This window comes from Salvelinus namaycush, chromosome 1 (genome assembly GCF_016432855.1).
Source record: "Salvelinus namaycush isolate Seneca chromosome 1, SaNama_1.0, whole genome shotgun sequence".
Classification (NCBI taxonomy): Eukaryota; Metazoa; Chordata; class Actinopteri; order Salmoniformes; family Salmonidae; genus Salvelinus; species Salvelinus namaycush.
The window spans coordinates 38,781,023-38,797,602 of record NC_052307.1 but is presented as its reverse complement, the minus strand read 5'-3'; the positions used below and the strand labels follow the sequence as shown (position 1 = coordinate 38,797,602).

The 16,580-nt window shown below is 43.8% G+C and overlaps 1 protein-coding gene across 1 annotated transcript in view; it reads right to left on the bottom strand.

Moving 5' to 3' along the window:
- LOC120051593 (collagen alpha-1(XXVII) chain B-like) overlaps nt 1–15,430 on the bottom strand; it is a 203,848-nt gene extending 188,418 nt beyond the window's left edge. The window contains exons 1-3 of the mRNA XM_038998511.1: nt 15,323–15,430; nt 14,730–14,927; nt 14,318–14,495 (exon numbers count right to left, since the gene is read on the bottom strand). Of these exons, the coding sequence (XP_038854439.1) occupies nt 14,318–14,495; nt 14,730–14,927; nt 15,323–15,430 (484 nt within the window). The remainder of the gene's footprint in view (nt 1–14,317; nt 14,496–14,729; nt 14,928–15,322) is intronic.
- Nucleotides 15,431–16,580: the final 1,150 nt, after the last annotated feature.

Sequence of the window (16,580 nt, the reverse complement as noted above, 5' to 3'; positions counted from 1 at the left end):
CCATATATCTTTCAACATACAATTTCAATCTATCTAATCGAATAGAATCCACAGACTGCGAGTCGAAGATAAATACTTTTACTAAGAGTATTAGTATAATAGGAATTGACTGACCCGGTCTCTCCAGATCTCCCAACAGTACTATATCTAGGGTCAATTTTAGATCAATGTAATGCATTTTCAGCCATTCCTGAAACTGAGACCAGAAACAGGCTACCTGAGGGCAATACCAAAATAAATGGTCTATTGATTCTGTATCCTCACAAAATCTGCAGAGCTTCGATGATTGTATGCCCCAAATATTCAACATTTTGTTGGTGGCAAGAATTTTACTTAGCCACAGTTATTAATTGTACTGCACAAGTGTTCAAGAATTCCAAGAAGTTGGACATCATATCTGCAGAAGTTTTTGGGCCTCCAAGACTTAACGGCAGAAGCACTACAAGGACTACTGTCACCAGGAAATGTCCTGCCATCACAGGATCCTTCTTAGTCTGTGTAGGGACCTGATTAGAACAGAAAAGCAGGCTGATTTAGTTTAATTAAAATGTTGATATTGATAGTTTGTATGGAATTTTTTGATTTATTTTAATGTAATATGAATAAAATTTAAATAAAAATAAAAAATATTATCCCACATGTTTTCCTTTTGGGATCTTTATTATCCACCTGTACAGTAGGTGGCGTACACCATTATATGGCTGAAGTAAAAATGCTCTATTTGAAAGTTGCTGGAAAAGATGAGCGTGAGAATGAGAACGGAAACAAAAGTAGCGTTACGGTGGAATCTAGTAAAACCAAGCCTGGTTCTGGATAGTTTTTAAGTCGGAGTGAGGGTTTTGGACCAATGGAGTTACATGGAAGATCTTTTTTTAGTCTCAAGAAATCAGTGAGAATAACAAGAAATGACCATATTTTGTTTTTTCTGTGTCAGCGTGGACACCCCTTCAAATTAGTGGATTCGGGCTATTTCAGCCACACCCATTGTTGACAAATCGAGCTCACAACCATGCAATCTCCACAGACAAACATTGGCAGTAGAATGGCCTTGCTGAAGAGCTCAGTGCCTTTCAACGTGGACAGGTCATAGGATGCCACCTTTCCAACAAGTCAGCCCGTCAAAGTTCTGCCCTGCTAGAGCTGCCCCGGTCAACTGTAAGTGCTGTTATTGTGAACTGAGCCACAACGGCTCAGCCGCAAAGCGGTTGGCCACACAAGCTCGTGTAACATGTAAAAACCGTCTGTCCTCAGTTGCAACACTCACTACCGAGTTCCAAACTGCCTCTGGAAGCAACATCAGCACAAGAACTGTTCGTCGGGAGCTTCATGAAATGGGTTTCCATGGCTGAGTAGCCGCACACAAATCTAAAATGCGCAATGGCAAGCATCAGCTAAAGTGGTGAAAAGCTCACTGCCATTGGACTCTGGAGTAGTGGAAACTCGTTCTCTGGAATGATGAATCATGCTTTACCATCTGGCAGTCCGACGGACAAATCTGGGTTTGGTGGATGCCAGAAGAACGCTACCTGTCCAAATGCATAGTGCCAACTGTAAAGTTTGGTGGAGGAGGAATAATGGTCTGGGGCTGTTTTTCATGCTAGGCCCTTAGTTCCAGTGAAGGTAAATCTTAACGCTACAGCATACAATGACATTCTAGACGATTCTGTGCTTCCAACTTTGTGGCAACAGTTTGGGGAAGACCCCTTCCTGTTTCAGCATGACAATGCCCCGTGCAAAAGAAGAGGTCCATACAGAAAGGGTTTGTCGAGATCGGTGTGGAAGAACTTGACTGGCCTGCACAGAGCCCTGACTTCAACCCCATCGAACACCTTTGGGATGAATAGGAACGCAGACTGAGCCATTCCTGTTCGCCTGACCTCACTGATGCTCTTGTGGGCGAATGGAAGGAAGTCCCTGCAGAAATGTTCCAACATCTAGTGGAAAGCCTTCCCAGAAGAGTGGAGGCTGTTATAGCAGCAAACAGTGAACCAACTCCATATTAATGCCTATGGTTTTGGAATGAGATGCTCGACGAGCAGGTGTCCACATTCTTATGGTCATGTAGTGTATATTTTGGCTTTGTGAGATACTTATGCCCAAGCCCATCCACTGTGATAAATGCAAAAGATTCAGTCCTGTGTGTGCAGATGGGAAGAGTTTTATAGCAAACGGTGGGACAGGGAAGCAAACCCAGGTATCTGGCATGAAAGGCAAACACCGTATGCATTGCGCCAATAGAGTTAACCCACTTGGTAGGAATTGTAATGTGGCTCATATAGCAAGGTTCGATACACTGCCCCCTCCGAACGGGAAGGCATGTCCCCATGGTTTGACTGCTCAGCCCCCTCAAATGTCTGGGCCATGCGTGCCGATGGCTTCACATTTCAAAAGAGTTTAGCTTGAAAATGAAGTGTCAATATTACTGTTTGTACCTCTTGAGACACCTTAACATACTTAGATTTTAATTATTTTGAGAAAGTGCTACTAAGAAATCACGAAATCTGTCATTAATTTTGATATTTTTGCCAAGGAGGTCTTAGTCGCGCAATTTTACATTAAAATGTTTGGTGCAATATTTCTCAAAAAATGCATGACAACTAGTCGACCAATGTTGAATAACAAATCCCAACCAAAGCAGGAAGTACCAGTTACTCGCTCAATACGGAAGTGGTCAGATGACACTGATGCTACGCTACAGGACTGTTTTGCAAGCACAGACTGGAATATGTTCTGAGATTCATCTAATGGCATTAAGTAGACCACCTCAGTCACCAGCTTCATCAATAAGTGCATAGACGATGTCGTCGTACCCACAGTGACCGTACGTACATTTCCTAAGCAGAAGCCATGGATAACAGGCAACATCCGCACCGAGGTAAAGGCTAGATCTGCCGCTTTCAAGGAGCGGGACACTAATCCGGACGCTTATGAACTCAGCCTAAAAAGAAACGTCCTCTCACTGTCAACTGCGTTTATTTTCAGCAAACTTAACATGTGTAAATATCTGTATGAACATAACAAGATTCAACAACTGAGACAAACTGAACAAGTTCCACAGACATGTGACTAACATAAATGGAATAATGTGTCCCTGAACAAAGTGGGGGGTCAAAATCAAAAGTAAGTCAGTATCTGGTGTGGCCACCAGCTGCATTAGGTACTGCAGTGCATCTCCTCCTCATGGACTGCACCAGATTTGCCAGTTCTTGCTGTGAGATGTTACCCCACTCTTCCACCAAGGCCCCTGCAAGTTCCCGGACATTTCTGGGGGGGAATGGCCCTAGCCTTCGCACTCCGATCCAACAGGTCCCAGACGTCCAAGAGCACTTTTTGCCAGTCCTGTCTGGTCCAGCGACGGTGGGTTTGTGCCCATAGGCGATGTTGCCGGTGATGTCTGATAAGGATCTGCCTTACAACAAGCCTACAAGCACTCAGTCCAGCCTCTCAGCCTATTGCGGACAGTCTGAGCACTGATGGAGTGATTGTGTGTTCCTGGTGTAACTCAGGCAGCTGTTGTTGCCATCCTGTACATGTCCCACAGGTGTGATGTTCGGATGTACCGATCCTGTGCAGGTGTTGTTACATGTGGTCTGCCACTGCGAGGACGATCAGCTGTCCATCCTGTCTCCCTGTCTTAGACGTCTCACAGTATGGACATTGCAATTTATTGCCCTGGCAGTCCTCATGCCTCCTTGCAGCATGCCTAAGGCACATTCACGCAGATGAGCAGGGAACCTGGGCATCTTTCTTTTGGTGTTTTTCCAGTGTCAGTAGAAAGGCCTCTTTAGTGTCCTAAGTTTTCATAACTGTGATCTTAATTGCCTACCGTCTGTAAGCTGTTTGTGTCTTAACGACCGTTCCACAGGTGCATGTTCATTAATTGTTTATGGTTCATTGAACAAGCATGGGAAACAGTGTTTAAATCCTTTACAATGAAGATCTGTGAACTTATTTGGATTTTTACGAATTATCTTTGAAAGACAAGGTCCTGAAAAAGGGACGTTTCTTTTTTTGCTGAGTTTATATACACTACCATCCAACAGTTTGGGGTCACTTAGAAATGTCCTTGTTTTTTAAAGAAAAGCACATCTTTTGTCCATTAACATAACACCAAATTGATCAGAAATACAGTGTAGACATTGTTAATGTTGTAAATGGAAAAGGCTGATTTTTAATGGAATATCTACATAGGTGTACAGAAGCCCATTACCAGCAACCATCACTCCTGTGTTCCAATGGCACGTTGTGTTAGCTAATCCAAGTTTATAATTTTAAAAAGGTTAATTGGTCATTAGAAAACACTTTTGTGATTATGTTTCAACAGACCAGAGAATCGTGTTTGTCATGTTCTGAGAGTCCTTTAGGTGCCTTTTGGCAAACTCACCTCCCCGACCAAGGCCCTTCTCCCCTCATTGCTCAGTTTGTCCGCGCGGCCATCTCTAGGAAGATTCTTGGTGGTTCCAAACTTCTTTCATTTAAGAATGATGGAGGCCGCTGTGTTCTGGGGGACCTTCAATGCTGCAGATTTCTATTTTTATTTTTTACCCTTCCCGGATCTGTGCCTCGATACAGTCCTGTCTCGGAGCTCTACGGACAATTTGTTCGACCTCGTGGCTTTTTGCTCTGACATGCACTGTCAACTGTGGGACCTTTTATAGACAGGTGTGTGCCTTTCAAATCATGTTCAATCAGTTGAATTTACTACAGATGGACTCCAATCAAGTTGTAGAAACATCTCAAGGATGATCAATGGAAACAGGATGCACCTGAGCTCAATTTCGAGTTTCATAGCAAAGGGTCTTAATACCTATGTAAATAAGGTATTTCTGTTTTTTATTTCTAATTCAACATTTCAACAAAAAAAAAAGAATTTAATCCATTTTAGAATAAGGCTGTAACTTAACAAAATGTGGAAAAAGTCAAAGGATCTGAATACTTTCCGAATGCACTGTATATATATATATATATATATATATATATATATATATATATATATATATATATATATATATATATATATCCAGTATATGCCGTTTTATATTTTTTCCATTCTATTTTTTTACTTAGTATTATTACTATTATTATTGTTTCACTCACATCTCTTTGACCTACACTGTTGAGGCTTGGAATATAAGAATTTCACTGTACCCTCTAATTACATCTGCGACCCTGTGCATGTGACTAATAAACTCTGAGTTGTATTTGTATTTATTATGGATCCCCATAAACTGCTGCCAAGGCAGGGGTCTGTCAAAATTAAAACATTACATTCTTAACAGATTTTACAACACACTAAGTGTGCTCTCTCATGCCCCTACTCCACTACCACATACAGTATGTAGAATACAAAATCCATGTGAGAATAGTGCGTACGTTATCGTGTGTGTATGCATGTCTGCTCCTATGTTTTTGTGTTTGCTTCACAGTCCCTGCTATTCCATAAAGTGTACTTTAATCTGTTTTTTAAATCTGATTCTACTGCTTGCATCAGTTACCCAGTGTGGAATAGAGTTCCATGTAGTCATGGCTCTATGTAGTACTGTGTACTAGTCGTTTAAACAGACAGCTCGGTGCTTTCAACATGTCAATAACTCTCACAAATACAAGTAGTGATGAAGTCAATCTCTGCTCCACTTTGAGCCAGGAAACATTAACATGCAGATAATTAATGTTTGCTCTCTGTGTTCATCCAAGGGCCAGACGTGCTGCCCTGTCATGAGCCAATGGCAATTTACTAAGGGTTGGTAAAAGGCTGATTGGTCGGCTATTTGAGCTAGAAAAGGGGGGTTTACTATTCTTAGGTACGGGAATGACTTTTGCTTCCCTCCAAGCCTGAGGGCACACACTTTCTAGTAAATTGAAGATATGGCAAATAGGAGTGGCAATATCGTCCGCTATTATCCTCTAATTTTCCATCCAAGTTGTCAGACCCCGGTGGCTTGTCATTGTAGATAGACACCAATCATGTTTTCACTTCTTCCACGCTCACTTTATGGAAGTCAAAATTACAAATCTTGTCTTTCATAATTTGGTCAGCTGTACGTGGATGTGTAGTGTCAGCGTTTGTTGCTGGCATGTCAAAGTTTTCTAATCTTGCCAAAGAATAAATCATTCAAGTAGTTGGCAATAACAGTCGGTTTTGTGATGAATGAGCCATCTGATTCAATGAATGAGTTGATTTGTTGGCAGAGAGAGAAAAAAAACATCATGGCTCATTTTCTGCAATTCTACACATTAGGCCATGGAGCGAAGGGAAAATGTAGCAGTTAAAGCTAATTTCATGCAATTCAAGACATTTTCCATGGCTTATGTGTGTTCATATGATACCAGGAGTCAAAACCCGACCGAATGCCCTCCCCCCCCCCCAAAAAAAACATTTTTTGTTGTGACCCGCAGTCCTTGTTTTACCCATTCTGGGTCGGGATTACGACCAGCGGTCCACCAGTTGAGAATGTGCTGTGACCTTGCCATAGAGCAGCCATAGGGGAAAATATATTCTTTATCACATTTAAAGAGTTGTAGCATACACCTGCAATTGACACAAACTTCCATGAAAGGATGGAGAGGCACTACAGGGACAGGGAGCAGTTGGTTTTCAGAAAGCAGTGAATGGTACACACACAAAATTAGCACTCCCGCGCATCAGGTAAATTCAAAACTTTTATTGGTATTAACAAACTTGAGAGGTGATGTTGCAGGGCTTTTCACATTTTCCACAGTTGAGGAATAAACAAATTCACATTAAAATGACCCGGTGTGACAGCTGAATTGTGTGAAACTAGATCAGATAGTTAGTGAGGACTTGCTCAGAGCAACAGTTGGTCGCAATGTGCTCCATAGCCCCCTCCCTTGGCCCTAACCCATTGATGTCTGCGGATCTGAAGGCTTTGGAAAGGTATAAGCAGTGTAGTGGTAGAGGGTCCACCTTACAGATCTGCAGACATCCAAGGGTCAGGTCCACATACTGGTTAGAACCAAGAACGTAGTAGTAGGGAGCAAATTGGGGCCAGCTGCAAGACAAGAGTTGGGCAAATAGAGGAGTAAGTACATGAGCAGATAATCACCAGACAAATACCAAGTCACTGTGTTGATACTTAAATCAACAGAAGAGTCGTGTACGTGTCAGTGCTGCACACAACATGCATCCTGAGATCACACAGCAGCATAGGCTAATAAGTGCTTAAAGTGGTTTAACAGCAAAAATGGCAGTCTGTTTTAGCATTAGATATCCTGCAGCATAGTCTGGGCTGGCTAATGCTAGAACAGAATACCATCCCGGTTAGTAGTTTGTTTCACATCTAAAACAACACAAAAGCTTGTCGGTATGAAATGCATTGAGCACCTATGATTTTCTCTCTTAGGTCTATACTGTCTCCGGGAGCTGAAACAAAACGTACTCCCCATTTCACGTAAACAAAGCACAGAATTCAAAAAGAATACTGCAAAAGAAATGCTCTTAATGTAATAATGATTTGAATGACTGTAGCCCGGAGGGCGAGGCTAGTCGGTTTAACAGAATGAGAAATTATATTGCATTGGTTGCTGGTACCGGACAGTACTGTATGAACACACAGTGAACAATCCCAACTGCCAAAATGACTCACACACACCAAGACCCCCAAGCACTGATCAAAGGTAAATCGTTAAAGAATGGCACCAGGGGGGGATGGCTGCCGCTTACAGGCTCTTAAACAATTGTGCTATTTTGTGTGTCAACATAATTTTACATTTACATTTACATTTAAGTCATTTAGCAGACGCTCTTATCCAGAGCGACTTACAAGTACATACATTCATACTTTTTTTGAATGTTGATGCTGATGCTAATGTTGATGCTACCGTGTCTTTTGAATGAAAAGAGCTTCTGGATAAGAACAGCGATTACTCACCTCAAACTGGACTAATATTTTTTCTGTAATGAGTCTGACACAAAGGATATAAAGCTGCTCTCAGACAAAAGCCCAAATCCCTGTCATTCGCATGAAGAAAATAAAGAAATACAAGGGGCGGAGCTCAGGGTGCCTTGTGAGAATTCGTAGGTGAGTGGGTAACCCTCCTCTACCATCAATTCTATTGGCCAACGTGAAATCACTGGAGAATAAACTGTATGAGCTCCGCTCAAGACTATCCTACCAACGTGACATTAAAAACTGTAATATCTTATATTTAACAGAGTCGTGGCTGAACGAAGACACGGATAATATACAGTTGTCTGGGTTTTCCGTGCATCGGCAGGACAAAACAGGTACGTCCGGTAAGACGATGGGTGGGGGTGTGTGTCTATTGGTCAATAACAGCTGGTGCGTGATGTCTAATATTAAGGTCTCAAGATATTAAGGTCTCAAGATATTGCTCGCCTGAGTTAGAGTACCTCATGAGAAGCTGTAGACCACACTATCTACCAAGAAGGTTTTCATCTATATTTTTCGTAGCCGTCTATTTACTACCACAAACCGACGCTGGAACTAAGAAAATGCTGATCCAGAAGCGACATTCCTAGTGGCCAGGGACTTTAATGCAGGCAAACTTAAATCCGTTTTACCTCATTTCTACCAGCATGTCACATGAGCAACCAAAAATGCTCAACTACCTTTACTCCACATACAGAGACGCGTACAAAGCTCTCCCTCGCCCTCCATTAGGCAAATCTGACCTTAATTATATCCTCCTGATTCCTGCTTACAAGCAACAACTAAAACAGGAAGTACCAGTGACTCGTTCAATACGGAAGAGGTCAGATGACGCAGATGCTAGGCTACAGGACTCTTTTGCTAGCACAGACTGGAATATGTTCCAGAATTCATCCAATGTCATTGAGGAGTATACCACCCCAGTCACCGGCTTCATCAAAAAGTGCATTGACGACATCATTCCCACTGTGACCGTACGTACATATCACAACCAGAGGCCATTGATTACAGGCAACATCCGCACCGAGCTAAAGGCGAGAGCTGCCGTTTTTAAGGAGCGGGACACTAATCCAGGCACTTATAAGAAATCCCGCGATGCCCTCAGACAAACCATCAAACAGACAAAGCCTCAATATAGGACTAGGATTGAATCCTACTACACCGGCTCTGATGCTCGTCAGATGTGGCAGGGCATGCAAAATATTATGGACTACAAAGGGAAACTCAGCCATGAGCTGCCCAGTGACGCAAGCCTACCAAATGGGCTAAATGCCTTTTCGAGGCAAGCAATACTGAAGCATGCATGACAGCACCAGCTGTTCCGGACGACTGTGTGATCACGCTCTCCGTAGCCGATGTGAGCAAGACGTTTAAACAGGTCAACATTCACAAAGCCACAGGGCCAGACGGATTACCAGGACGTGTACGCATGCGCTGACCAACTAGCAAGTGTCTTCACTGGCATTTTCAACCTCTCCCTGACCGAGTCTGTAATACCTACATGTTTCAAACAGACCACCATAGTCCCTGTGCCCGAGACAGCGACGGTAACCTGCCTAAATGACTAGCACTAAAACCCCTTAGTGCTTTGAAAGGTTGGTCATTGCTCACATCAACAGCATCATGCCGGAAACCCTAGACCCACTCCAATTCGCATACCTTCTCAACAGATCCACAGATGATTCAATCTCAATCGTTCTCCACACTGCCCTTTCCCACCTGGACAAAAGGAACACCTATGTGAGAATGCTGTTCATTGACTACAACTCAGTGTTCAACACCATAGTGACCACAAAGCTCATCACTAAGCTAAGGACCCTGGGACTAAACACCTCCCTCTGCAACTGGATCCTGGACTTCCTGACGGGCCGCCCCCAGGTGGTAAGGGTAGACAACAGCACATCTGCCATGCCATGTGATCCTCAATACAGGGGTCCCTCGGGGGTGCGTGCTTAGTCCCCTCCTGTACTCCCTCCTGTACTCCCTGTTCACCCACGACTGGGTTAACACTAACAGGTTCACTAAAGGGTGAACACGACTGGGTGGCCAAGCACGACTCCAACACTATCATTAACACTAACACTAACACTATCATTAAATTTGCTGTCGACAACGATGAGATAGCCTATAGGGAGAATGTCAGACACCTGGCAGTCTGGATAACAACTTATCCCTCAACGTGATCAAGACAAAGGAAATGATCATGGACTACAGGAAAAGGAGGGCCGAGCATGCCCCCATTCTCATCGACGGGGCTGTAGTGGAGTAGGTTGAGAGCTTCAAAGTCCTTGGTGTCCACATCACCAACGAACTATCATGGTCCAAACACACCAAGACAGTTGTGAAGAAGGTACGACAACACCTTTTCCCCCTCAGGAGACTGAAAAGATTTGGCATGGGTCCCCAGATCCTCAAAAAGTTATACAGCTGCACCGTCAAGAGCATCCTGACCGGTTGCATCACCGCCTTGTATGGCAACTGCTCGGCATCTGACCATAAGGCGCTACAGAGGGTAGTGTGTATGGCCCAGTACATCACTGGGGCCAAGCTTCTGACATCCAGGACCTATATACTACTGTAGGTGGTGTCAGAGGAAAGCACTAAAAATTGTCAAAGACTCCAGCCACCCTAATCATAGACTGTTCTCTCTGCTACCTCACGGCAAGCGGTACTGGAGTGCCAAGTCTAGGACCAAAATTCTCCTTAACAGCTTCTACCCCTAAGCCATAAGACTTCTGAACAGTTAATCAAATGGACACCCGGACTATTTACATTGACCCCCCTCGACAGCTGCACCATCGAGAGCATCCTATTGGTTACACAGACTTTTGGCCCCCCATCATATTCTAACCACCTCTCGCCGGCTTTGTATTCATGTTACCTGATGAAATTGCTGTATAATATGATCCCGTTGCCATCTAATGCCCATTCAAATGTCATAAATCAACACTGCAGAGCTCTCCCTGTCCTCTGCCATGCTTTGATTGCATTACTGTTAATGATATCTGGAAATGTGCATGAACACCCTAGCCCATTACTGTTGCTAGCCCCAATTCTGACGTGCTCTTATATCTGTTTCACTGATTTCTGCTCTCGTGAAAGCCTGCGTTTTCTAAAATGGATAAATTGAAAGTGTGGGTTCACAGCTCCAATCCAGATGTGTTGGTCATTACTGAGACGTGGTTAAGAAATAGTGTGTTGAAAATTGATGTTAACCTTTCTGGCTATAACCTTTTTCGACAAGACAGATCTTCCAAAGGTGGGGGAGTGGTAATCTTTACCAAGGATACCTTCAGTGCTTGGTTGTCTCCACCAAGACTGTCCTAAAACAATTTGATTTGGTTGGTTTTAAGCATTAAACTTTAAGCATTAAACTTTCAAATAGCTCTTTGTTGACAGTTGCAGGGTGTTTCGTCCTCCATCAGCACCGGCCTGTACCCTAAAGTACCTGCCCTAAGCTCTCTCCTGGCCCCTTACACTGAATTTCTCCTGCTAGGTGACCTAAACTGGGACATACCTAAACCACCTGACCAAGTACTTAAGCAATGGGACTCCCTAAATCTTTCTCTGTTTTCTGTAATGACCTTAGAGATCACTGTTTTACAGCCTGTGTTCGTAATGACTGCTCAATGAAACATCCTAGACGCTTTGTCATAGACACTTGCTAAAAAACTTTAATGAGCAAGCCTTCCTTCATGACCTGGCCTCTGTAAACTGGTATACAATCAGCTTGATCCCCTCTGTCGAAGAAGCTTGGACCTTCTTTTTTATATCTTCAGTGATATTGTTAACAAACACGCCCCATAAAGAAAATGAGAATTAAAAACAGGTTCAGCCCCTGGTTCGACCGTGATCTTGCAGAGTTACTCCACCTCAAGAATTACATTTGGCGAAAGGCTCGGCACACGCATACTCAGGCTGACTGGCTCTCATTCAGGAAAATGAGAAATAAGTGCACTCAGGCTATCCGAAGGCCAAAGTTAGTTACTTTAAGGAACAGTTCTCTCTCTGTGGGTCTAACCCCAAAAAGTTCTGAAAAACGGTTAAAGACATGGAGAATAATTGCCCATGTCCCTTAAAGTTGATGATGTGGTTGGTACTGACAAGAAGCACATGGCTGAGCTCTTTAATCACCACTTCATTAAGTCAGGATTCCTACTTGACTCAGCCATGCCTCCTTGCCCGTCCAACAATTCCTCATCTCCCACAGCTTCTAATGCAACTAGCCGTGATGTTCCTCCCTCTTTTCCCCTGCCCCGCTACAAAGTTTCTCCCTGCAGGCGGTCACAGAGACCGAGGTGCTAAATGAGCTCCTTAAACTTGACCCCCAAAAAACATCTGGGTTTAGACCCTGGTTTAGACCCTTTCTTCTTTAAGTTTGCTGCCCCTATAATCGCCAAGCATATCTCTGACCTTTTTAACCTGTATCTCCTCTCTGGAGAGGTTCGCATTGCCTGGAAGGCAGCCACGGTTAGTCCTTTATTTAAAGGGGGAGATCAAGCTGATCCTAACTGTTATTGGCCTATTTCTACTTTGCCCTGTTTATCAAAAGTGTTGGAAAAACTTGTCAATAATCAACTTACTGGCTTTCTTGATGTCTATAGTATTCTCTCTGGTATGCAATCTGGTTTCCACTCAGGTTATGGATGTGTCACTGCAACCTTAAAGGTCCTCAATGATGTCACCATTGTCCTTGATTCTAAGCAATGTTGTGCTGCTATTTTTATTGACTTGTCCAAAGCTTTTGATATGGTAGACCATTCCATTCTTGTGGACTGGCTAAGGAGTATTGGTGTCTCTGAGGGGTCTTTGGCCTGGTTTGCTAACTACCTCTCAAAGAGTGCAGTGTATAAAGTCAGAACATCTGTGGTCTCAGCCACTGCCGGTCACCAAGGGTATACCCCAAGGCTCGATCCTTGGCCCCACGCTCTTCTCAATTTACATCAACAACATAGCTCAGGCAGTAGGAACCTTTCTCATCCATTTATATGCATATGATACAGTCTTATACTCAACCGTCCCTTCCCCAGATTTGGTGTTAAGCGCTCTACAACAAAGCTTTCTTAGTGTCCAACAAGCTTTCTCTGCCCTTAACCTTGTTCTGAACACCTCCAAAACAAAGGTCATGTTGTTTGGTAAGAAGCATGCCCATCTCCCCACAGGTGTGATTACTACCTCTGAGGGTTTAGAGCTTGAGGTAGTCACCTCATACAAGTACTTGGCAGTATGGCTAGATGGTACACTGTCCTTCTCTCAGCACATATCAAAGCTGCAGGCTAAAGTTAAATCTAGACTTGGTTTCCTCTATTGCTTCTCTTTCACCCCAGCTGCCAAACTAACCCTGATTCAGATGACCATCCTACCCATGCTAGATTATGGAGACGTAATTTATAGATCGGCAGGTAAGGGTGCTCTTGAGCGGCTAGATATTCTTTACCATTCGGCCATCAGATTTGCCACCAATGCTCCTTATAGGACACATCACTGCACTCTATACTCTCTGTAAACTGGTCATCTCTGTATACCCTTCGCAAGACCCACTGGTTGTTGCTTATTTATAAAACCATCTTAGGCCTCACTCCCCCCTACCTGAGACATCTACTGCAGCCCTCATTCTCTACATACAACACCCGTTCTGCCAGTCACATTCTGTTAAAGGTCCCCAAAGCACACACATCCCTGGGTCGCTACAGCTAGCGACTGGAAAGAGCTGCAACAAACACTCAAACTGGACAGTTTTATCTTTGTGCTGTTGTCTGTGCCCAACAATGTTTTTACCCTGTTTTGTGCTGCTACCATGTTGTGCTGCTGCCATGTTGTGTTGCTACCATGTTGTTGTCATGTTGTGTTGCTACCATGCTGTGTTGTCATGTGTTGCTGCCATGCTATTTTGTCGTCTTAGGTCTCTCTTTATGTAGTGTTGTGCTGTCTCTCTTGTCGTGATGTGTGTTTTGTCCTATACTCTTATTTAATTTATTTATATTTTTAATCCCAGCCCCCATCCCCACAGGAGGCCTTTGCCTTTTGGTAGGCCGTCATCGTAAATAAGAATTTGTTCTTGCCTAGTTAAATAAAGGTTAAAAAAAATATGTAAATGTTAAAGTGTGTGTTAGCAATGTGTGTTAACTTTCAGACCGAGAGTCGGGGCTCCTAACAAAACTCCCCTGGTAAAGAAGATACTATCGTCAACAGGCGCTAAATTAGTTAGCGTCTATGAATGGGGTGATACCTGGTAACTTGACGGCACTGGAAGAAGGGGGGGCTCCTGGATAGCTACTAATGTAAGCTTGGGCCTAGGCTATATAATCAATTTAAATCAACTACAAAAAAATTGTGCTAAATACTATTTTGTGCTTCTAACTTTTTAAAGTAAATTTAGAGCCCTGTATGGATTTAAGGAGACCTACCTCCTGGTTGTACCAAGCCCTTGAAGACACAGATGTTCTCTCCTCCACAGATCTGCTGGAGCACTTTCAGCTCGTCCTGCTGTGACCCTGCAGACCCCAGGTGACCAAGTGACCCCAGGTAGGTCATCGTCACGGTGACATTGGATCGCTTGGCCTCCTTCAATGCCTTTAGGTTACTCTGGTACAGCGGACCAAGGTGAGATGTGATCGAAAAGAGATAACATTTTCTCATATTTGTTTGAATGCATCTCAGTATCTCAGTTATGAGTCAGTCAGATTAGTTATCAAATCAAATTTTATTTTTCATATGCGCCGAATACAACAGGTGCAATGCTTACTTACAAGACCTTAACCAACAATGCAGTTCACGAAATAGGGTTAAGAGAATTTTTACTAAATAAACTAAAGTTACCTGTTTGTTCTTGTTATAGTCTGCAGTTCTCTGTGAGCCTATGGAAGAGAAGGATCCTCTGCGTTTGCTGTACAGATAAGGGCAGGAAGCGCTCAGAGAGCCTCTGACTGAAGCCAGACTGGAGGCCTTGGCTGTGATGGCAGGGAGGTAGACATGTCCCGTCCCGCCTACCCCTGGGTGTGCCACTGGTTTATTAAGCTGTGAAAAATTATGTCACAACCTGTTATGGTGAAAGCTGAAACAAACAAAGAGACCAGAGTGAGTATTTTGACTATAATTAGTGTGGAAAGGATGTTTGATTATTTTAAGTGTTTTGACATGTTTTGGTTATATGTCCTTACACTCCTTACGGTAGACTGGATTTGAATCCTTCAAACATGCACATTCAAAACTGGAAAAACTGTCTGACTTATGACTAGGTAACCCTAACCCAGATGATGCTGGGCCAAATTGTGAGCCACCCTATGGGACTCCCAATCACGGCCGGTTGTGATACAGCCTGGAATCGAACCAGGGTCTGTAGTGACGCCTCTAGCACTTATTAAGATAAATACCAAGACACATTTTTCCACCCTCTTGATATATGCACTTACAGGTGTGTCTCTGTCCCCAGCTTGAACCCCCATGTAGAAGAGATCCTGAAGGAGACTCTGGCTGTGTCTTCTCATCCACCGCACAGACTCCTTCTGATATAACTCCATCATTGCTGGTTGCTGTTTCCCTTGTCTGCAGGAAACCACACTGTATCCAAACACAGAAATATCATAGTTTTGCCTAACTCTCTACATAGTTTCATAGTTTTCATAAAACTACATCATAGTTTTGCCTAATTCACTACACAAGAGGAGAAGGAGATGAGATGCCGCTCAAATTAGCATTGTCACTGATATGGCTAGTGAATTAACAAAATGTACTGTGTTTGTAATCTAATCTCAGGCCGTCATCTGCTAGACAGATAGGAGGAGTAGAGTTGGAACAGGAGGCAGCAGGCTGCCAGCATCCACACACACAGACATTCATCTCATTTGGCCCAGCGCTTACGTTACAGTATGCATGAATGACCACAGAATCAGATGTATGGTAACAGGTATTGACTATAGGCTGCTCTTATGAGACACGACTAATAGCCCCGACCAGCCTTTTGCTGGAGACCAGCCTTCACTGGGTTTTTGCTGGTGCCTTCATTGTGTTTTTGCTGGTGACCAGCCATTGCTGTGTTTTTGCTGGTGACCAGGCTTCGTTGTGTTTTTGTTGGTGACCAGCCTTCGCTGTGTTTTGGCCACAGATTATGCAATCTCTATTGCACTCCACACTGCCCTTTCACACCTGGACAAAAGGAACACCTATGTGAGAATGCTATTCATTGACTACAGCTCAGCGTTCAACACCATAGTGCCCTCAAAGCTCATCAATAAGCTAAACACCTCCCTCTGCAACTGGATCCTGGACTTCCTGACGGGCCACCCCCAGGTGGCAAGGGTTGGTAACAACACATCCACCACGCTGATCCTCAACACAGGTGCCCCTCAGTGGTGTGTGCTCAGTCCCCTCCTGTACACCCTGTTCACTCATGACTGCACGGTCAGGCACGACTCCAACACCATCATTAAGTTAACCGATGGTTTGCCTGATCACAGTTGTAGTCCTGATCACCGGCAACAACGAGACAGCCTATAGGGAGGAGGTCAGAGACCTGTCCGTGTGGTGCCAGGACAACAACATCTCCCTCAACGTGATAAAGACAAACGAGATGATTGTGGACTACAGGAAAAAGAGGACAGAGCACGCCCCCATTCTCATCGACGGGGCTGCAGTGGAGCAGGTTGAGAGCTTCATGTTCCTTGGTGTCCA